Source organism: Thalassophryne amazonica, chromosome 13 (assembly GCF_902500255.1).
Source record: "Thalassophryne amazonica chromosome 13, fThaAma1.1, whole genome shotgun sequence".
Lineage (NCBI taxonomy): Eukaryota > Metazoa > Chordata > Actinopteri > Batrachoidiformes > Batrachoididae > Thalassophryne > Thalassophryne amazonica.
This window is the reverse complement of record NC_047115.1, coordinates 62667153-62691692: the sequence shown is the minus strand read 5'-3', so window position 1 is coordinate 62691692 and position 24540 is coordinate 62667153. Positions and strand designations below refer to the sequence as shown.

Below are 24540 nucleotides of genomic sequence, written 5' to 3'. Positions count from 1 at the left end.
ACAGTCCAACAGACCCAGTTGGGCTATTAAAATATATGATATAAGAGGCATAGTGACATACACAGACGTCGTTTAGGGTTTTATATAAATGCAACACTTTCATTATAGAGTGATATAGTATGTTTGTTCAAATAAACCTCACTGTTGTGAAGTGCCATGAAGCGACTTACATTGTGATTTGGGGCTCTACAAATGGATTTAATTGAGCTGTGTATGGGACAGTATGTTTCATGAAGTTGAGCTTTTTGTTCAAATACCTGATAACAGGTTGTTTATAGTCACGTGAGTGGCTATGCCAGAGGGATTATATGTAAATACATGATGTCAACTTCTACACCGGCCCCCCCAAACAAGTGAGTTTTCATGTAAAAGCAGGTAGTGGAAAGTGAATATCTTGAGCAGGACTGCAACACAGACAGACACACATATGAAAGAGGATACTGGTCTGTCTGTGGCCGTCTGAAGTTTTCGGGAAGGTGCGCTTCATACAGCTGTCTAGCTCTGGTGTTGCCCATGTCCACCATACTCTGCAAGGAAGGAAAACGGAAAAAAGTCAATAAAAGAAAATTAATAAATCTCTTGAAAATGTGTGAAACAAACAACAAATTCTTAAACACATCACATTTGTATTCACAGTTTGCTCACTGATTCTGTTTCAAGCACGTACACACACGCACAGAAGGAAAGGCACACTGGCCGCATGTGTCAGTGCTAAATTAAGAGGACTGTGATAAATGGAGGGATGATAGGAGAAGTGGAGGAGACAGTCAGAATAATCAACCATCCAGAATTAATTAGTCATTGAAAACAGTGATTAACATTCAGAGAGAGACCCTTTCTACTCACACTCCACTGATGGATAGGCACAGCCTTCAAGCAACACAAACAAGCACCTTTCTATATTACACATGCACACAAATCAATTGGATATGTTAACAACTGGATTATTACATAAATTACTGGAATGCTCAGGTGACTTTCAGGTTCTCATACACTACTCTTGCAGATACAGAGCCCAACAGAACACGAAAGACCCACCAAACATGCCTACATGCCAATTATAATTCTTTACTTTGATCACACTTCAAGTGAAATATCTCGATACTGGTGTCGGTGACCGAGCGGCCCCCTAAAAATCGGTCCGCCCTGCCATCACTGCACATGCGTCATTATCCATGGTTCACCGATTATCACCTCGTTTATGCTTAAAACTGCACTTCAGTCATCATGTATCTCAGCAACAGATACCTGAAGCTTTTGTACAACAATCATTTCCACATAAATTCAGCATTATTTCATCATAAAAGACGGATGAAGTGATCAGAGCTCCGCAGCTACACGAGTTGTTAGCTGATGCGTTCACTGCACGTCGGTCATTTCAAGAGTATCGCCCCGTTTCTGCTTAAAACTGACTTTAGAATAATTTAGGAGGTTTTACCTTTATCATCTGATGGTTAATAATCCCATTAGCTCCAAAATGACGCATGCACAGTGAAGGCAAGGTGGACCAATTTTTAGAGGCGGACCATTCGGTCTGCGACACTGGTCATTACAACAGAATTACTGTCATCTTCTGCAGCAGACAGTGGATGATGATGAGACATGTGGTTGTTTTTCATTGTTAATAAGAGTGACAATAATTTACCCAGTTGAAAATTGCAGCAAAGTTTTGGCATTTTGCAAAGTGTTGTATGAAAACTTTGCCTCTGATGGTTGCTTGATTCTTTCCTGTAATATCACACAAAACTATTAACATTTACCTGATATAAAACCAATTGCCTCTGCACTGTCTTTCCCACATCATTAAAGCTAAAACAGCCTCTGGTTCATCCTTGTCAATATAGCAGGCAGTTAAAAAAAATAAAAAAATTCAACTGTGATGCAAAAGCAGTCACAGTGTGCAGCTGTGGTGTTGACAGCCAATCGAGGCTGAATTTTCCAACGTCCTCTCAGTTTAAGCAACGGAACATCTGATTTACAGCCAAAATGTGAATGCAGCATTTGGTATGAAACACACCAGATGCTTGGCAGCTGCGGAGCGCCTTCATTTTCATTTCAGGGGCTATGTTAATAGGTTACTGCTTGCACCCACGTTTCCCAGAAGTGCGTCTTGCGTAGCAGCTGCTGTACCATCTTGAGATTTGAGTTAGCACATATTTTTCCTGCTTGTGTCACATGTGATAAAATACACTCAACAAAAATATAAACGCAACACTTTTGGTTTTGCTCCCATTTTGTATGAGATGAACTCAAACATCTAAAACTTTTTCCACATACACAATATCACAATTTCCCTCAAATATTGTTCACAAACCAGTCTAAATCTGTGATAGTGAGCACTTCTCCTTTGCTGAGATAATCCATCCCACCTCACAGGTGTGCCATATCAAGATGCTGATTAGACACCATAATTAGTGCACAGGTGTGCCTTAGACTGCCCACAATAAAAGGCCACTCTGAAAGGTGCAGTTTTGTTTCATTGGGGGGGGGGGGGGGGGGGGGGGGGGGGATACCAGTCAGTATCTGGTGTGACCACCATTTGCCTCATGCAGTGCAACACATCTCCTTTGCATCATCCGTGAAGAGAACACCTCTCCAACGTGCCAAACACCAGCGAATGTGAGCATTTGCCCACTCAAGTCGGTTACGACGACGAACTGGAGTCAGGTCGAGACCCCGATGAGGATGACGAGCATGCAGATGAGCTTCCCTGAGACGGTTTCTGACAGTTTGTGCAGAAATTCTTTGGTTATGCAAACCGATTGTTTCAGCAGCTGTCCGAGTGGCTGGTCTCAGACGATCTTGGAGGTGAACATGCTGGATGTGGAGGTCCTGGGCTGGTGTGGTTACACGTGGTCTGCGGTTGTGAGGCTGGTTGGATGTACTGCCAAATTCTCTGAAACGCCTTTGGAGACGGCTTATGGTAGAGAAATGAACATTCATTACACGAGCAACAGCTCTGGTTGACATTCCTGCTGTCAGCATGCCAATTACACGCTCCCTCAAATCTTGCGACATCTGTGGCATTGTGCTGTGTGATAAAACTGCACCTTTCAGAGTGGCCTTTTATTGTGGGCAGTCTAAGGCACACCTGTGCACTAATCATGGTGTCTAATCAGCATCTTGATATGGCACACCTGTGAGGTGGGATGGATTATCTCAGCAAAGGAGAAGTGCTCACTATCACAGATTTAGACTGGTTTGTGAACAATATTTGAGGGAAATGGTGATATTGTGTATGTGGAAAAAGTTTTAGATCTTTGAGTTCATCTCATACAAAATGGGAGCAAAACCAAAAGTGTTGCGTTTATATTTTTGTTGAGTATAGATATAAATTACATGATGGATTTGTATGATCATACCAGCGGAATTACCCAGTTAACACCATTACTGTAGTTTCTATGCCTCTAATAAAAATCACACAGAAAACCATTTCACTGACTGAAAAAAGCCAGATCACTGCAGTCCAGTTACAACAACTCAAATTTCTGGTCTTCACTTAAGGCCCCTTCACGCATAACACGAACGAAGCCGAATGGCACACGAAGGAGGATTCGAATGGCACTCTTGAGAAATCCAAGCCACACTTGAACACCTCGTACAGCAGTCGGCACAACCATTCGGCCACAGCACATTCGCGTCACACTCATAACCTCATCGAATGATGGTCAAGATGAGGTCGTACTTCTAATTAACCTTGGTCGCAACATTCGTACAGCATGTCATACGCAAGTTGGACCATACGGACTGCGGTTGAGGGGCTACATGAAATGATCGGCCATGTCGAACCCTGGCTGATTGTTGCGATTGAGCCATTCTTCACACCAGCGGATGAATGGCGGGTGAATGCCCATTCGACCCACACTCGGGCAGAGTCGAGGTGCCACCCATGAACTTCCAACAGCAGTCATGGAGCACTTAGAAAATGTGGGCCCATTCGCACGTCCAGCATGAATGTAGTGCGGTCAAGGTGGCGACAGCTCAAAAGGCGGTCAGTGTGATGTGCCCCCCCCGAGCACCACGAATAGCGTGCGAGTGTGTCGGGTTCCCCTCCACCCCCAGCGCAAGTGACTGAATTAATTTCATTTTGGGCTTACAGCCATTAACACACAACATTTCCATTCATATACTGCTGTCTAACTAACGTAACCGCCTGCTATCAATTAGGCTTCGTAAATCACTCGCACAACTGTCTCCACCCCAACATGCAATGGTTTGGATGTTTTTTATCTGGGATCTTATTGGGATAGCCTGAATTGGACGTAACTTCCAGAAGGCGGTAGATGGCGTTCACTGCGCATCGAACATTTTGGTGTGTCACAGAATTTCGCTGAGTTTTTGCTTAAAACAGTGGCAGTAAGTAAGAAATCAATAAGAAAGTAAGTAAAGAATGGATTAGCCGCAAAGCTAACGGCGACCTACCCAGGCCGGCAGCATACCATCCAGGCCCGCGGAGTCGGTGGAAGCGATCCATCCAGGCCCGCGGCGTTGGCGGAGACGTACCATACAGGCCCGCAGCGTCAGCGGAGGCGAACCATCCAGGCACGCAGAATCAGTGGGAGCGAACCATCCAGGCCCGCGGTGTCGGCGCAGGAGGTGACCCATCTAGGCCCGCTGCGTCGGTGGAGGAGGTGAACCATCCAGGCCCGTGGAGTCAGCAGAAGAGCGGATCCATCCAGGCCCGCGGCGGCGGAAGAGGCAATCCATCCAGGCCCGCGACGTGGGGGCAAGAGGCGATCCATTCAGGCCCGCGGCGTCAGTTACATCTGGGGCTGGCGACTGCTACACCCGAGGCCGGCGACGGCTGCATCCGAGGCCAGCGGCGGCTACATCCGGGGCTAGCGGCGGCTACATCCGGGGCTAGCGGTGGCTACATCCGAGGCTGACGGCGGCTACATCCGAGGCTGACGGCGGCTGCGACCGAGGCTGGTGGCGGCTATATCCGGGATTAACATCGGGGAAGGTCGGTGTGCGGCAACCGGATTTGTGGTGGTGGAGGTGGTGGAGTCCACGAGTGGGAATTGTTTTGTAATTAATAGTGGCCTGTACTGAACTACAAGAGTAACTTAATATGGCACCACCTAGGAAGACAGATACATTGGAGGAAGATATAGAGGAGATAAAGACCTCATTAAACCGTATATCTAAAGACATGACCAATTTAGACAAGTTGATGAAGGAGATCAAGGAGCTCCAAAATCTTGTTAAAGAAAAGGACAAGATTATTAAGAAACTTGAGCAATGGGTGGATGAACTTGAACAATATTCTAGAAAAGACGATGTTATTATATCTGGTTTGGAAACAAAACATCGGTTGTACGCAAGGGTGGTGGATTCTGGTGGAGCCAGTGGGGAGGATGCACCACCTGAAGAACTACAAACACTAGAACAGCAAGTTACAAATTTTTTATATCAAAAAGGTGTTGTCATACATCAAGATACTATATCAGACTGTCGCACAATTCCATCCAAAGACAGTAAAAATAAACTACCCAATATTATTATACGATTTACAAGCAGAAAATATAAAAATGAATTACTAAGACAGGCAAAGAATCTGAAAGGAACAAATGTCTATATAAATGAGCATCTAACGAAAAAAAATGCAGATATTGCCAGGGAAGCAAGACTATTAAAAAAAAACAAACACATTGTTGCTACAAGGGTCTGGAACTGTAGGGTTTGGATTAGAGTGAAAGAAGGAACAAAGTGTATACAAATCAGAGACATGGAGGACCTTACAAAGTACAGACCTGAATAGACAAATAAATATGACGTCAGTTGGACCAACAAAAAATCAGAACAAACATGGAAACAGATGATAAAATATATGACAGACACCAATATTGATGAAAGTATATTTGACTTGACTACAATTGGTTGTGAGTATTATATGGAAAAACAGTTAAATAGTGAAAAAATTACTGAAGATACCCTGTCACTCATACATATAAACAGCCGAAGCTTGTACTGTAAAATGTCAAAAATAAAGGATTATTTAAACCAGTTTAAAAATAGATTCAGCATTGTTGCAATCACAGAATCTTGGCTTAAAGATGACCTCATGGTTGATGTTCAAATGGAGGGATATGAGCTATATTTTGTAAATGGAAGAGATAAAAAAGGCGGAGGTATTGTTTTGTACATAAAAATAGATCTGACGTAAAATTGTAGAAGAAATGACAATCATAGATTTTGTCATAGAAATTGTAACTGTGAAAACTGTACATGAAACATCTAAAAATATTCTAATCAGTTGTGTATACAGAGCACCAGACTCTTGTGTTGTGAAATTTACAGAGAAAATAATAGAATTATTCCATCAAATCAAAAACAAAACGCTCTTTATGTGTGGAGACTTTAATGTTAATGTGGAAAGCTCCAGTTGCCAAAGAGCAAGTGATTTTGTGAATTCAATGAATAGCTTGGGCTTATTCCTCTTGATAACAAAACCAACCAGAATTACATCGCAAAGTGCAACTGTAATTGACAATATATTCACAAATAGAACAGATGAAATTATTAAGAATGGGATCTTGATGGCAGATCTTAGTGATCATTTACAAGTTTTTTCAATATTTAAATATAAAAATAGGTAAAAAAAAAAAAAAAAACGGTTATAAACTTTAAAAGAGATAAGTCATTAAAAGCCTTAGAGGCATTAAATTATGACCTTAAAAATCAAAATTGGGAAGAAGTTTATGTCGGTGACGTTAATGTAGCATATAATTCATTTATGAAAATACTGATGAAATCATATAATAAAAATTGTAAATTAATAAAAACTAGTAAGAAAAGAGTAAATAAACCATGGCTGACTAAGGGAATAAAAAACGCCTGTGTAAAGAAAAACTATTTATATAGGTGCTTTTTAAAAATGCAAACAAAGGAAACAGAACCCAGATATAAAAAATATAAAAATAAACTATTGACAATAATTAGGAAACAAAAAAAAGATTATTATAGTGAACAATTAAATAAGAGTAAAGATAATATGAGGGCAACATGGGGAATTATAAAAAGTGTGATGGAAAGTGATGGAGTGAAATCAACTTTTCCAAATTACCTTGTCAAGGAAAATAAAGAGATATATGACATAAAAGAAGTTGTAAATGAGTTTAATGATTATTTTTCAAAGGTGGGATCAAGTCTGGTGGGAAATAAACCAATAGTAGAAGATAAATTAAATACAATTGTAAATACGGTCAATAGTATTTTCCTTGACAATGTGGAAAAAGATGAAATAAGGAATATTGTAAAAAACTGTGTAAGCAAAAGATCAACTGACTATGAAGATTTAAACATGTTGACTGTAAAAAGTATAATAGAAACTGTTATTGAACCATTCACTTACATTTGTAATCTGTCAACAGAAATTTTCCCAGACGAAATGAAAATTGCCAAGGTAGTCCCATTATATAAAAATGGAGACAAACATAACGTTTCAAATTACAGGCCAGTGTCATTGCTTCCACAGTTTTCTAAAATTATGGAAAAAGTTTTTGTGACAAGGTTGGATAAATTCATTGAGAAACATCATATTTTAAATAATGCTCAGTATGGATTCAGAACAAAACATTCAACAGCTATGGGAATTATGGAATTAACAGAGAAAATATCAACAGCAATAGATAATAAGGATTATTTTGTAAGTGTTTTTATTGACCTGAAAAAAACTTTTGATGTTATCGATCATTCAAGATTGCTTCACAAGTTACAACAATATGGAATAAGAGGGATTGCACATCAGTGGGTAAAAAGCTACTTAGAAAATAGAAAACAGTTTGTTCAGATAAATAATACTAAATCAGAATTGTGTAACATTATGTGTGGAGTACCACAAGGGTCGGTACTTGGACCCAAACTGTTTATTTTGTATATCAATGATTTTGTGAATGTATCTAATGTACTTGGTAGCATTTTATTTGCTGACGATACAACATTATTTTACTCTGGATCAGATATACAGGAAGTAGCACAAGTGATAAATACAGAGTTGGAAAAAGTTAAATATTGGTTTGATATAAACAGATTGTCACTTAATCTTAATAAAACAAATTTCATATTGTTTAATGACAGAGTAAAAAAAATGATGTGTCATTAAAAATAGATGGAATGGACATTCAAAGGGTAAAAGAAACGAAATTTTTAGGAGTTATGATTGATGAAGATTTTACATGGAAGTCACACATAAATTACATAAAAGGAAAAATAGTGAAAGCTATTGCTGTTTTGCATAAAGTTAAATATTCATTAAATAGTTATGGATTATTAACATTGTACAATTCATTGATTGTTCCATATTTGACTTACTGTGTAGAAATCTGGGGATCAACATGTACAACTTATACGCAACCTTTATTTATTTTGCAGAAAAGAGCTTTAAAAGTGATTAGCAACAGTCGTTTTAGAGACCCATCTAGTCCATTGTTCATTAAGTATAGGGTACTTAAATTTCATGATTTAGTTGATTTGAGATTATTACAAACAATGTACCAAGCGAATAACAATACCTTACCAATAAACATTCAAAATATGTTTGAAAAAAGCGTAAGTAGTTATAGTTTGAAAGGCATAGAAGTCTTTAAAAAACAAGATTCAGAACCAAGATAAAGGAACGAAGTATTGCAGTGAATGGTGTAAAATTACGGAACAACCTCAGCAAAGAAATCAAAGAATCAAGGTCGCTTAAATTATTTAAAAAAACATATTAAACTAGATGTATTTCGTAAGTATAACTATGAAATAAGTCAGTGGGCTGTGACAAAGCCAAAAATGTAATCTGTTAATAATGTTTAGAATGTTTGAGGTTTGGAGTGTGATCTGTTAGGGATGTAATCTTATAAATAATGGTTAAAATTATGAAATGGGTCGGTGGCATGTGACGGAGTCATAGAAATGTGGTCTGCTGGATTGTGTTGATTGATGATGCTTGATGTTGTAGGGTTGTATTGTAAAAAAGGGGCAGAAAATATAAGACTTGTTCTTCCAATCTGCTCCTTTTCATTCAAGGGTTTGTAAAGTTATGTTATTTCTGCTATTGTTTTTTTTCTTTTAAATGAATTAAATAAATATTTAAAAAAAAAATCTGACCCAAAGTGCTTTACATTTAAAGCATAAGTAACATAAAACCATTTTAAACAGTCAGCACACAAGGCAAGACCCACTGTATTAACTGTTTTTTTTTAACTTACATATACATATTAACAGTGGATCTTCTTTAAATAGAAATTAGTTTTCAATATCATTGAACTAAAAAACAAATAAAAGTAAAAATATAAATACAGTGAAGCTGGAATTTAAAACTGACCACAAAGCCATGCTGCTGCCCTTACTCACTCTATTCAGGCTTTGCTTCAAACCCACACCTCCAAAACACATGAACCTGCAATACCCATTTGCTGCAGTGATGAGACACAGAATGAAAGAGTACTTATTGACTTTAGCCTTATTCAGACGAGACTAAATGGTAAATGGACTGCATTTATATAGCGCTTTTCCATCTGCATCAGACGCTCAAAGTGTTTTACAATTATGCCTCACATTCACCCCAATGTCAGGGTGCTGCCATACAAGGCGCTCACTACACACCGGGAGCAATAGGGGTTTAAAGGCCTTGCCCAAGGACCCTTAGTGATTTTCCAGTCAGGCAGGGATTTGAACCAAGGATCTTCTGGACTCAAGCCCAACACCTTAACCACTAGACCATCACCTCCCCTTACTTATTTTATATAGGGGGTGGAGCAATGCAATTTTACTAGGATAAGAAAGCTTTCTAAAAATGTCAGAGATGGGAGGGCCTACTGATTAAGCAGGTCTGATGCACTGCCATCACTGGTCAAAAAAAAGGGAAAAAAAGTGCATCTGATTCTTCTCTACGATCAGTTTTCTATCTTCTACGTTCTGCCTATTTACCGGTTTGCTTCACGTTTCTGTTTTTTGTTTGTGTGTTGTTGTTGTAGTTGTTGTTGTGGTGGTGTTTTCTTTTGGGGGGGGGGGGGGGGGCAAACTGAGTTGTATGCACTGGGTTGTGTCATTTATGTAGTGGTGTGTGCTCAGTGTACCAAAGCAGGTGGTTTGAAAACCTCTCATATGAGCACAAATGAAGTGCGTCCCATCCCATGGATTTTATGATGTTTTTAATCTGCATGCAGAGGTGTGTGTTATGTTTCGGACGCGGTCGGAGCACCGACCCAGCGTTTGAAAGGAGCCAGCAAAAAATAAGCAGAGCACAGTTCAAAAGATAACAGAATTTAATAAACATAACAGTGTAGTGATAAACAACCAAAAATGTCCGCGGACTGGTGAGGTGAAAACATGGCGCGCTCTCAACAGCGCAAACAGTCTGGAGCCACAGCAGTTCGGACCCAGGGACCCCGCCGACACCCCCCAGGTGGCCGCGACAAACCGAGTCTGTGAAGAAAGAAAACATGAGGTGAGTCCAACTCCACACAGAGAGACACAACTCAAAGGTGCACGCAATCAGCAAACACTTCCTGGCTTAAATATATATCAGCTTCTCACCCTGCAGGCACGGAACAACTCAGTTCAAATCTCCACTGCAGCAGAAGCTGATTAGACAATTAGCATAACGTGACAGCTCAATAACACAAGGTGTGAGGGACACCAAATCCACTGTCATTACTTCATAAAAGTCACCAAAACCAAATTACCTCAGGAAGTGTGCTGAAGAGCATGAGACCTCACCCAATCCTCCTTCACAGACTGTGGCGTCAAACCTGGAGCGGTCTCTGCGTCCGTGATGGTGAGATTGTTCTCCTGACGTCGATCTCACACGTCTGCTCACAAGGTCGAGTCTCTGGCAATCACACACTGTGCATTCAAGGTTTAAATGCAGCAATCTCTGATCAAGACAAAATACACCACAGCTGTGAGTCCTGATGACCTGCATGTGAAAACAAGCCTCAGGTGTTCAGGGTGAAGTCCTAATGCTCAGCCACTCAGTCCTGAATGCATACCACCTGGTGGGAGAAACAGAAAACAAAAACCAAGCCAGCCAAACACCCCAGCCCACAACAGTACCCCACCCTCACAGGAAGCCTCCCGGCGACCACACGGACCTGGGCCAGGAAAAACAAAGCCCCCCTCCAGGGACCATGGCTGGAATGTTGGCTGGGAACAAAAAACACCTCCTGCAGCTTCAGCTCCTTGTGCTGACGATCCAGCTGGGAAAGGCCCGTCTCCAGGAGCTGTGCGTTACTGTGCTCTGACGACAGCTCCATCATCAGCTGCTCCACCTGCAACGTTAATCTCTTCATGCAGTCATTGATCATCTCAATGTTGAGCCTCTCCAGCTCTTCCCTCAGCTGGATAACGCACGCTTCCAGCCGCCTCTTCTCTGTCAACAGGGAACTCCGTGCCGAGACCATCACTCTCATCCTGGAGCTCATCCTTTCTCACCCTGAGCCTGTCTGCAGTAGACTGCTCCGCAGCTGACACTCCAGTGCAGAGACATCCTTTTTTGACTTAAATGGTCTTGCCCTCTGTTTCATTTAGAAAACCTGTTAGAGTCTCCACCTTTGCGTTCATTCCTGTCGACTCTTGCTTTAGTTGTTCACTTTGCATAATTTTGGCCAGGAGTTCTTGAACCTGTGCACTCAGCCTTCTTCCGACTATGTGTTAAAGTCTGCTTAGTCACAAAACAAAAAAAAGAAAACACAAACAACCATACCAAACCCCCCCCCTCCCCAGAGGACCGTCCCATCAAACCCCGGGAAGAGGAGAAAAGAAAAAACAACCCAAACCTAAGCTTGCAAACACAAGAAAACACTAACACCCCCCGCCCCCCCCCCCCCCCGGACGACATGTAGGGACCAACACCCCCCAGAGGACATCCCACCAGCTCCAGGAGTAATAACCACAGCCGAGGTCCCTGTGGGATCCAAAGTCACCCACGGGGACTCCCAGCGCCTCCCAGAGGACCGTTCCATCAAACCCCAGGAGATGTCCCCCCCCCCCATGACTAACAGACCCAGCCCCGGCTGTCTACGGCTAGATGGACCCACAGTCCTTTCCCCCCCCAGAGGACACCACAGTCACACCCTGAGGGCGGAAACTGGGGGAAAAACATACAAACAAAACAACAACCCCAACCCCACCCTCTCAGCGCAGTGGAAACTGGAAGTACATCCAGTGTCACCAACCACGACTATACCCCAAAAGTCAACCGGGAGGAGTGGAACAGCGGTAATGGTGTACGGCACAAGACGGCGCCACCCCTCCGACTTTTAAACCAGCCACCAGCTGCGGGTATATTCCACTGCCCCTAACCTCAGCTACGCCGATGGCATACGGCTCAAAGGCGCGCTGAAGCCGGAGGTGGAACAGGGAATCAACTAAAAAAAAAAAAAAAAAAAAAAAAAAAAGAAACCCCCCCCCGAACCCCCCCCTCCCGGATGCAGAGGTCACCTGGGAACCGCCCAGCACAACAAAACTGCACCACCCCAGCAACGCCGACAACCTACGGCTCACACGGCTGGGGCCAGAGGAGACGACAGGGAAGTAAAAAAAATACCCCAAACCCCCCCCCCCCCCTCCCGGGTGCAGAGGTTACCTGGGAAACGCCCAGCATAACCAAACTGCACCACTCCAGCAACGCCGACAACATACGGCTCACACGGCTGGAGCCAGAGGAGAAGAGAGGGCACAACAAAAACAAAAAAAAAAAGAAAAAAGAAAAAACAACCCAATTACCCCCCCATCACCCCCCAGAGGACCGTCCCATCAAACCCTGGGAGGTGAAACCAAAAGAAATAAAAAAGAAAGACTAACAGACTAACATAAAGTCACCTGGGTAAAACTATGCTCCAGACAGCCTGCATTTCCAACTCCACCAGACCACAGAAACCCACAAAAACAACAAATTAACGCCTGATAAAAACACCTCATACTAAAACAAGAAACAGATAATAGACCAATAAAAAAAAACTAACATTGGCCTACATCGTCAAGTGCAAAGAATGGAAAAACATTGTGTTTTCCATCCTTTGAACCTGAACGGTAATGTGACTCTGTCACCAACAGAGGGAGCCAAAGTGCCAAATAAGAAAATACCTGTGGTAACAGAGTAAAAACCCATTCACACTGCTGTAAATGACAGCAGGTTATACCAAACAGCTTAACGTGCAAACTAAATACCACCGGGGCTGCTACAACAGGTGTCGGAGCCAGCTGCACGGGAGGAGACTACAGGCTACAGCCATAACAGCGGGGTGCGATGTGACCCAAGCTGTAAACTCCACCATGCGCGCACCAACGCGCACAAACCGGGCGGAGAGCACCCGCAACTGATCCCGGATCAACGCCAACATCTGCTGCAGCCTTCCCGGCAAAAATACCGTCTCTGCTTCCGCTGGTCCATTGTTAAATGGCCAGAGACTACTGTTATGTTTCGGACGCGGTCGGAGCACCGACCCAGCGTTTGAAAGGAGCCAGCATAAAATAAGCAGAGCACGGTTCAAAAGATAACAGAATTTAATAAACATAACAGTGTAGTGATAAACAACCAAAAATGTCCGCGGTCTGGTGAGGTGAAAACACGGCGCGCTCTCAACAGCGCAAACGGTCCGGAGCCACAGCAGTTCGGACCCAGGGACCCCGCCGACACCCCCCAGATGGCCGCGACAAACCGAGTCTGTGAAGAAAGAAAACATGAGGTGAGTCCAACTCCACACACAGAGACACAACTCAAAGGTGCACACAATCAGCAAACACTTCCTGGCTTAAATATATATCAGCTTCTCACCCTGCAGGCACGGAACAACTCAGTTCAAATCTCCACTGCAGAGAAGCTGATTAGACAATTAGCATAACGTGACAGCTCAATAACACAAGGTGTGAGGGACACCAAATCCACTGTCATTACTTCATAAAAGTCACCAAAACCAAATTACCTCAGGAAGTGTGCTGAAGAGCATGAGACCTCACCCAATCCTCCTTCACAGACTGTGGCGTCAAACCTGGAGCGGTCTCTGCATCCGTGATGGTGAGATTGTTCTCCTGACGTCGATCTCACACGTCTGCTCACAAGGTCGAGTCTCTGGCAATCACACACTGTGCATTCAAGGTTTAAATGCAGCAATCTCTGATCAAGACAAAATACACCACAGCTGTGAGTCCTGATGACCTGCACGTGAAAACAAGCCTCAGGTGTTCAGGGTGAGATCCTAATGCTCAGCCACTCAGTCCTGAATGCATACCACCTGGTGGGAGAAAAAGAAAACAAAAACCAAACCAGCCAAACACCCCAGCCCACAACAGTGTGAAGCCTGTTCACAATGAGCTCTGTGCCAAAGCAGAGCAGGTGGACCAAAGACACAGTGAGGAAATCTGGAGAGGCAATGAACTGAAATGCACTTGAGCACATCATTTCCAAGCCATGATGTGAACACCAGCTTCCGGCTGCCTTCTGCCTTTTTTGTTTCACTCGATGATGACGCTGAGGTCAAGTTTCTGAAGTTCATGAGTGCTGTTCTCCTTTCTGCTCTGTCTGACCTTTTGTTGTCCATCAAAGTTCGCATGTTCAATTTCAGCATTTGTTTTTGTAAATACAGGAAATAAAGCAACTGGCTGAATTTTTTAATGGCCAAATTACAAGCTGTTTGCCATCTACCTTTTTATAGAAACCTTTTTGCAATTGCATTCTAAAAATAAGGTGGAACAACGAAGAACACAATCAGAATCAACAGAAATCTTTTAAAATACAAAATATTAAATACAAGCTGTGTTTCTGTTTACTGGTCAAAAAAAGAATGAGCAGAAATTTTTTTTTAAATTGTTTGAGTTTCTCTTCATATTCTTTGTGTGTGTGTGTGTGTGTGTGTGTGTGTGTGTGTGTGTGTGTGTGTGTGTGTGTGTGTGTGTGTGTGTGTGTGTGTGTGTGTGTGTCCGTGCACACTCTCAGTTCATATTGGTTTCATGTTCCCTGTCTGTCTTTATGGTTTGTTTGAGTTTTTGGTTATTGGACAGTTCTTAGTAATAGTTTATTTGTCTCCTTTGTCCTCTTTATGTGTTCTTAGTTGTTGGTGTTATGCTTTCCCTAATTTTTCACTTTGCACACTTGTGAGTTTCAGGTTCATTTTCTGCATGTATTCCATGATTTAGTTTTTGGTTATTGTTTAGTTCTTGTGGTTTGTGTTTTGATTGCCTTCTTATTTTGTTCTTAGTTTTCATTTGTTACACTGTTGCACTTTATTCACTTCTGAGTACCACGTTTGCTGTTGCATTGTGTTCTTGGCTTTGTATTTTAGTTTTACAGATACAGATTCTTTATTGTCATTGTAACCACTACAACGATAGGTAAGGTGCAAGCCTTTCAGTGCAAATATAAACCTGAGTAAACCACATGCAGACTTGAAAGGTCTGGGGAAGAAAAGAAACATACGTAAACATGAAATTTAACCAAATGGAAGAGGTATGTCGAGAGCGCAAATTTAAAAAAGAAAAAATTAGAACAACATAGTAGAAAAAAAGACATTGCATATAAAAACAAGAGCAAACTGAGATTTCTGACATCCACCAATCCGGATCCAGATCATCTCCAAAATTCAGTGGAGTCTTCTATGGCATAATATGTAGCTGTAGTGCAAATATGATGAGAATCCTTGAAGTAGTTTTGACATAATCCTTAAAAGCCTATAAAATAAAATCCTGAGCCAGAATCCAAATCGGCTGTCGCGGCCTGATTGGTCCCCCTTCTGATCGGTCCTGCTGCCTTCATTGCGGATGTGTCATTTCAGAGTGTCAGCAGCGATTCCCCGATTATCGCCTCATTTCTGCTTAAAACTGCACTCCAGTCATCATCGATCTCAGCGGCTGTAATATGGGAACAGATCCAGCGAGCAAAAAGAGAGAAAAGTGACCTACATGTAGTTTGGCTAGATCTTGCCAATGCATACGGGTCAGTCCCCCACCAGCTCATCGAATTTGCCCTGGAATTCTTCTATATCCACGTCTGCATTCGTGCCCTGGTGTCAAGCTACTTCGCAGACCTTCAGATGTGCTGTACCCATCAAGATTTCATGACAAGCTGGCAACGACAGGAAGTTGGTATTGCCATGGGATGTTCAATCTCCCCCATTCTGTTCGTTACAGCCTTTGAGATCATCCTCATAGGGGCAAGGAAGATGGTGGGAGGGGTGAAATTACCTTCTGGACAAAGGCTACCACCAGTGAGAGCCTATATGGACGATGTCACCACCATCCTCCAGACAGCAGCATGCACGGCAAGACTGCTGAAGCGGATCGACGAGCTTGTGGGCTGGGCAAGAATGAATATCAAACCTGCGAAGTCACGTAGCCTGTCCTTAAGGAAAGGGGTCAGGAGTGACCACACCATCTTTGTCGCAGGTGGTGAGGAGATCCCGTTGCTGGCTAGCCAACCCGTCCGTAGCCTCGGGCGGACCTATACGGCAGACCTCTCCGACAAGCAGATGGGGGATGCAGTGAAGAAGCAGCTTGCTGATGGCTTGGCAAGGATCAGCGAGAGCCAGGTCCCTGGCAAGTACAAAGTATGGATTTACCAACTCATGCTGTATCCAAGGGTGATGTGGCCGCTGAAAATGTGTGAAGTCCCCTCGTCAGTGGCAGATAAGATGGACAGATTAGCAAACCTGTACATCAAGAAGTGGCTGGGACTGCCGTGATGCCTTTTGGACGTGGGGCTATTCGGGAGGAACACGTTGCAACTGCCTTTTCAATCCATCAGCCAGGGATACAGGCAGGAAAAGGCCCGACTGGTGCTGGAGCTAAGGGATTCCACTGACCAGCTAGTGAGAGCAGCTGGCTCTCAAGTGCGAACAGGGTGGAAGTGGAAAGCCCAGGAGGAGGTTGACATGGCCGTCAGCAGGTTGAAACACCGGGAGGTCACTGGACGAGTCCAGGAGGGTCAAGCAGGGTTGGGCAGAGGCGAGGCCCCCATCTTCTGGTCCAAGGCCTCCAAGGAACAAAGAAGAACCATGGTGGTGGCAGAGGTGGCAAGGACGGAGCAAGACCAGCTACGTGTCAAAGCGGTGGCTCAAAGCCGTCAAGGAGGCTGGATGACTTGGGAAGGCATCACAGAAAGGCCCATGTCATGGGCTGACCTGTGGAAGATCCCCCAGGCCAGACTCAGCTTCCTTATCAGAGCCACCTACGACACCCTGCCTTGTCCCCGAAACCTCCACTTATGGTTTGGTACGGAAGAAAGCTGCCCCAAGTGCAACACCATCAATGCAGGTCTCCAGCATATCCTCTCAGGCTGTAAGACCGCACTATCTCAAGGCCGCTATAGGTGGCGGCATGACCTGGTGTTGAAAAAGCTGGCAGAGGTGGCAGAGGCATGCAGACAACGGGCCAACAGCAAACCTCCTGTCCCAGCGAGACCTTCCATCAAGATTCCTCTCACCCGGTGGTGAGTGGACTATGAGGGTTGATCTGGGGAGGCAGCTCCAGTTTCCCAGGGAGGGGCTGGAAAGCCATGACATGCCCTGTTGAGGTGGGGTGTAGGGGCTTTGTGGGCTCCTCAACAGTTCGTCTGTTGCAAGACATTGGCTGCACAGGGGCAGGGAGCCGCAAAGCCATCAAGGAGCTAGCAGAGAAGGTGGAGAAGGGCAGCCTCTGGCTATGGCTAAGGAGGAGAGATAGGGGTGGGGGCAGAACACCTAGGGCATCAGCAGGGGGTGGCAGGTGAAGACACCTGCCATCGCTCCGCCACCAAGAGATGTACTGGGGTTAAAGGAGCGAAACATCGGTGACTGGTGGTCCCCAGCTGATGACCCGTTCCTGCCCATAGGTGTATGGGGGAGCACACTTGTATAGAGTGCACTGGTGGAGGTGCGTCAGGCAGCAATGCCCAGCAGGTATTCCAACAGCCTGTATCTTCAAATCGATCTCAGCGAAAGATATCTGAAGCTTTCATACAACAATCATTTCTACATAAATTCAGCACTATTTCATAATAAAAGACGGGGGCCCGATCAGAGCGTGACACCAGCGCATCTGAGTCTGTCTCTCTGCATCCAAACCAATCAAAGTGAATAATGTGATTATTAACCATCAGATGACAAAGTAAAACCTCTTAAATCATTCTAAAGTTGGTTTTGAGCAGAAACTATGCGATAATCGGTGAATCACTGCTGACGCTCCAAAATGACACATGCGCAGTAAAGGCAGGGGGGGCCGATCAGAAGGGGTAACCATTCAGACTGTGACACTGGATCACCTCCAAAATTCATTGGAGTCTTCCATGCCTTAATATGTATCTGTAGTGCAATTTGGTGAGAATCCGTGAAATAGTTTTGACGTAATCCTCCAAAGCCTATAAAGTGAAATCCTGAGTCAGAATCCAGATCCGTTTCAACTCCAAAATTTAATGGAGTCTTCCATGGCCTAATATGTATCTGTTGTGAAAATTCTGTCAAAATCTGTGAAGTAGTTTTGACGTAACCCTGCTAACAGACAGACAGACAAATAAATAAACGCTTTTCACGTCCTTGGCGGATGTAAAAAGAGAAAAGTACATATAAAACTGTGGATATTTCAGTGGCAGTGGATATTATACAAATAATGAATGTTTATGAGTTCAATGGTATCAATATTTCATGAGGTGAAAGATGGAATGTACCATTCAATGAGGCGAACATTCTGGTGTTCGTCACTGGTGCTTTGACTTCAGCAGTCCAAAACGTACTTTAAATATGAGTCCTAAACTGTTCTCAGTCAACTTGGAAAAACAATTATGACGATGTAGTCCATGATGCCGTGCACTCATCTCGTGTACAGACTGCCGTCTGCTTTCCTCAGTCCAATGAAAAATCGCCCCAGAAATTTGTTCAACTGTAACGTAACACACAAAGCACCAATCAAATGACAAGGATCCACTCAGCCGTTATATAATGCACAAATATTGCACTCATTTCAAGTGTGGCGTGTGACATGGCTCTATAGTTCCAGTGGCATTCAAAGCTCTAACAGCAGTTGGGTAGAAACTTTTGAAAAACAGTGAAAAACAGATTGAACAGATTTTGTGATTTCTTTAATCGTAGGTTGTTTTGTTATTGTTATGTGTCATTTTTACTCACCTTCAGATGTCTAAGTTTTCAGTTGACTTGTGTTTGTTTAGTTGTCACGTGTGTATTCCGGCTCCCTTATTTTCACACACCTGTCGTTTATCAGTTCGTTTAGTATTTAAGCACTCCCCTGCTCTCTGTGAGTTCTCGGGTCATTCCGTTTGCTTGTCACATGCCTTTAAATATTTTTCCATAGTCTCAGCTTGTTAACAGTTGTCCTTAGACAAAGATAAAGCAGTGTGTTTCCACTCCTATCCCCCTTATATACATTTTTTTACTCCCTGGATTCACATAGTTCACACAAATAGCACTGAAAATCTTTTCGAAAAATGGAAATCCGTTTCAAAACAGAAAACCTTCATCCGTGCCATTGTACAACACCTTGTTAAAGAGAATGGAGCTTAAACATAAGACACTTGAATGAATTCATCTTTCAGTCGTTAAAAGGAACTTGCCAAGATGACAGAAATTATCATACCATTTTAAACTGCTGTGTACGTTCCCTCATATTCTGGGAGGGAAAGTCAAATTCACAAATTTAAATTGAGCTATTAAAGAGTAAAAACATATAAATTATCCCATAAATTTATTTTCATCAGACATATACGCTAAAAGCATTAAATGGTTTACTGTGCTGGTGTGAATAGCATCTGTCTGTGTGTGTAAATATACTTGAATCTGCTCAGGAGTCCACTGGTCCAGATTGACAGATTTGACTCTGGAGATGTGAACACCCAGGTTGCGGTGGATGCCAGCACATCGGATACACATGAACACTCCAAGGTTCGATGATGCCCACCGAGGCCCTGTCAAGGTTTGGAGAGAACAAGAATAAACAACAGGGAAGCCAACCTGCTTGAAAGTTGCTACAGATAATAAATAAATTATAGAAAACATGTCACATCGCCACAAATTTTAAAGATAACTTCCATTGCATTTATTTAAATAAAAGTCACATTTTGCAGTGACAGAAAAGCCGGTCATAAGTTAACAAACAGACACACACACACACACACACACACACAAAAAAAAAAAAAATAAAAAAAAATAAACCAGCAGGAAACCACCATTCATCACATTCATCAAATTATAGTCTTTCAAAAAGTCAATATAAATGCAAGTGTTTGGTATCAAGATTCTAGTATGCTTCACTGAAACATCTAAAAGTGTCATTACACTGTGACAGATTGAGTAAAATGATTAGTAATGATTGAAATAATATGTCCGGTGGCAAAAATCATCTAATCGGTCAGTTTCTGTTGGATTTGGGGGTCTGATGAAATGACTGGACAACCACCGGATACGGGTGCGCTCCAAGATGCAAACAAAAGACAAACAGATAACAATGGATAAAACATCTACCGGATGTCCACTGGCAAGCTACGAACAAGTACAGGACAAACCGGTAAACAAAAGTGCAACTACTGGGAAAGCTCTCCATCTGATGTCCACTCAAAGTTTTGACAATGCACAAAACTTTCAGATGCACTCGAAGAATATCAGCTGACAAGGAATGCATTTAACAAATGAGAAAAGGATTTACACAGGACAAAAACGGACATCTAACTTTGTTTCCGTTGCTCATAAGTTTCCTTAATCAGTCACAATGTGACAGCTGCATTAGTTAACTAGCAGTAACCCATACAAGGCATGGGAAGAGATTAAGATTAAGAAATTACTAATTAAGTGGGATAATGAAGGATGTCCCACTTGCAGGAAATTGGCACAGCTGTGATGGGCCCCATGTGTGCAATGCAAGATGGGAAAAGGACAACGGCGGAGCTATATTATATGTTCAAATTTGATGAAAATGCTTCTGTGTAAGATAACATACCTGTTGTCAGGTAAGTCCAATCAGTTACTTGCAGGAGCTTGGTGGTGTCACAGATACCCACAACATTAGTGTTGTATATTACCACTAGGGTTGACTCTGTATGGCTAGAGATGTGCAATGCATGATGGGAAAATGACAACAATGGTGCAGTCAATATGAAATTGAATCAAGTGTGATAAATGCCTGAAGCAAAATGTTGCCCCATCTGAACGCTATGGGTTGCCAACTCATGGACTGAATCATTTTTGAATTAAAAAAGACAAATGCTACTTTGCTTTCTGTTTTTAAAAAGAACTTAATGAGCAATGAAAACAGGAACTGTTCCCTGAGGTCTTGAATGAAAACAAGGTGCCCAACATTTTACATATTTTAAAATGAATTGCTTAAATGTTATATTAAACTGCAATATCAACAGTATCTCAGATAAAAAAAACAGGCTTCCTATTATGACAGGTTATGTAAATTATGACAAGCAAAAAAAATAAATAATTAAAAATTAAAAATAAAAGAAACCAATGAAGCTGATACAAGTCTGTGATTTCACATTCTTTTTTCAAAATAAGAATGAGAATGTGTCTATTGTCTGGTGAGAAGGTACTAATTACATTTATATTTATAACCTTTGGAGATACATTCCTCTGACCTACTGATCCAAGTTCATTCAGATCAGTGCCCTGCCGAGACGTTTAGAAAAAGTCAAGAAAACTCATTTTAAATATATATTTTATCTTTACTTCATACAGATCAAAAATAAAATACAAAATGTGTAGCAAAATATAACAATATTTAATTTCAAGTTTGAGTAACTCAATATTTATGCAGTATACATACCATGAATCTCTTGAGCCTGGTTCACTAAATGCAGTCAGAATCATGGGGAAGACTGCTGATTTGTCAGTTGTCCAGAAGATGCTCAATGACACCCTCCACAAGGAGTGCTAACGCCCAATTCATGCTACTGCACAGACATGCAGAGCCCTCTGCATTATGACATCATACACCACACTGATATGACTCATATGCCCCGCACATGCGAGACATAAGTTGTAGGTAGGTTACGCGATTGTTGACACGGGTTTCTTGTAATTTACTCATGAGTCAAAATACGTCCATTAATGCTGTTCGTTGATTGGCTGAAACCTGCAGTCCTCATGCAAACAGACTGTTTCATTCACACACAGAGTAAATATAAAGTCTTACCTGTTCATTTCAGTCTGATTCATCATCACAGTCTGACGAACACGTATCCACATAAAGCATTCTGATTTTGGAAAACGACGTCTGAAAATACTTTAATTCCTTGACGTGGCTGGAAACGTAACAAGTCCCTCAGTGGTTTTTCTGCTCCAGGTGTGCTTCGCAGAGGATGTCCGTGTCATGGTGTGATCAGTTCCAGCACTTTGATTGGTTCCTCCTGTGTGATCAGTCAGTCAGACGGCGGAACTGATTGGGGCGCCGGTCACTGTCTGATCGTAAGCGGCGCTTGAAAAGTTTAGAGTCATAGCGCTTCATACATTCGCTGCACCATTTACTAAGGCCATCAGTTGACTCATCAGCATTCTGCTCACGGTGAAAATGATCCACCAAGATAAAATAAAATAAAGTTAAATTACTCTGTTTCTGACCCGCACCACACTGTGCAGTACAGACCTAAACCACTCGGTGGAAACAGGGCTGTCGGCATACGCTGGCTAATCGTCAAGGTGTAACAGCTGCATTAATTTATTGGATGTACACCCGTGTATGCCAGCATTTTTAATACAGTGGGCACACACAGGCTAAATCATCAAGGTGTGACAAGGCCTTTACCTAGGCTAAGGAGACAATGAAGTGAGCCACTATTCAGTGGTCCAAAATCCTCTTTTCACATGAAAGTAAATCAAGGTCCAAGAGTCTGGAGGAAGAGTGGAGAAGCATAGAATCCAATCTGCTTGAAGTCCGGTGTCAAGCTTCCACAGTCATTGCTGATTTAGTGTCCATGTCTTCTACTAGTGATGTTCACTGTGTTTTATCAAGTCCAAAGTCAACGCAGGTGACTAAGAAGGAGACTTAGGAGCATTTAATGCTTGTATTTGCTGACATGACAGATTTTGTCTGTGCGTGCATGCTGAATAAAAATCATTCATTCATTCACATGCTTTAGGGAAATGCTGATTTCATTTTCCAGCAGGATGTGGCACCTGCTCATAGTGGCAAAAACACTAGGAACTGCTTTGCTGACCACGGTATTACTGTATTGGATTGGCCCAATAGACAATACCTCATAGATTCTATCTATGGGGTATCGTCAACAGGAAGAAGAGAGACCCAAGACCCAACATTACAGATGAGCTGAAAGCTGTTCTCAAAGCAACCTGGGGTTCCATCCCACCTCAGCAGTCCCACAGACTGGTTGCCTCTAGGCCACGCAACATTGATGCACGGTAATTCATGCAAAAGGAGCCTCATGCAACTATGGAGTTAATTAACAAAAACACGTCATCATATTATATATACACTCAACACTTTTGGTTTTGCTCCCATTTTGTATGAGATGAACTCAAAGATCTAAAACTTTTTCCACATACACAATATCACCATTTCCCTCAAATATTGTTCACAAACCAGTCTAAATCTGTGATAGTGAGCACTTCTCCTTTGCTGAGATAATCCATCCCACCTCACAGGTGTGCCATATCAAGATGCTGATTATACACCATGATTAGTGCACAGGTGTGCCTTAGAGTGTCCACAATAAAAGGCCACTCTGAAAGGTGCAGTTTTGTTTTATTGGGGGGGGGGGGGGGGGGATACCAGTCAGTATCTGGTGTGACCACCATTTGCCTCATGCAGTGCAACACATCTCCTTCACATAGAGTTGATCAGGTTGTCAATTGTGGCCTGTGGAATGTTGGTCCACTCCTCTTCAATGGCTGTGCGAAGTTGCTGGATATGGCAGGAACTGGTACACGCTGTCATATACGCCGGTCCAGAGCATCCCAAACATGCTCAATGAGTGACATGTCCGGTGAGTATGCCGGCCATGCAAGAACTGGGACATTTTCAGCTTCCAAGAATTGTGTACAGATCCTTGCAACATGGGGCCGTGCATTATCCTGCTGCAACATGTGGTGATGTTCTTGGATGTTGGCACAACAATGGGCCTCAGGATTTCGTCACGGTATCTCTGTGCATTCAAAATGCCATCAATAAAATGCACCTGTGTTCTTCGTCCATAACAGACGCCTGCCCATACCATAACCCCACCGCCACCATGGGCCACTCGATCCGCAACATTGACATCAGAAAACCGCTCACCCACACGACGCCACACACGCTGTCTGCCATCTGCCCTGAACAGTGTGAACCGGGATTCATCCGTGAAGAGAACACCTCTCCAACGTGCCAAACGCCAGCGAATGTGAGCATTTGCCCACTCAAGTCGGTTACGACGACAAACTGGAGTCAGGTCGAGACCCCGATGAGGACGACGAGCATGCAGATGAGCTTCCCTGAGATGGTTTCTGACAGTTTGTACAGAAATTCTTTGGTGATGCAAACCAATTGTTTCAGCAGCTGTCCGAGTGGCTGGTCACAGACGCTCTTGGAGGTGAACATGCTGGATGTGGAGGTCCTGGGCTGGTGTGGTTACACGTGGTC

The 24540-nt window shown here is 42.9% G+C and overlaps 1 protein-coding gene across 4 annotated transcripts in view; it reads right to left on the bottom strand.

Annotated features, from left to right (window-relative positions):
* Window positions 1–24540, bottom strand: part of LOC117523099 (stromal membrane-associated protein 1-like) — a 496829-nt gene that overhangs the window by 397428 nt on the left and 74861 nt on the right. For all 4 annotated transcript variants that reach the window (XM_034184516.1, XM_034184517.1, XM_034184514.1 and 1 more), the window contains exons 2-3: window positions 19740–19873; window positions 442–527 (exon numbers count right to left, since the gene is read on the bottom strand). In XM_034184516.1, coding sequence (XP_034040407.1) covers window positions 442–527; window positions 19740–19873 — 220 coding nt within the window. The remainder of the gene's footprint in view (window positions 1–441; window positions 528–19739; window positions 19874–24540) is intronic.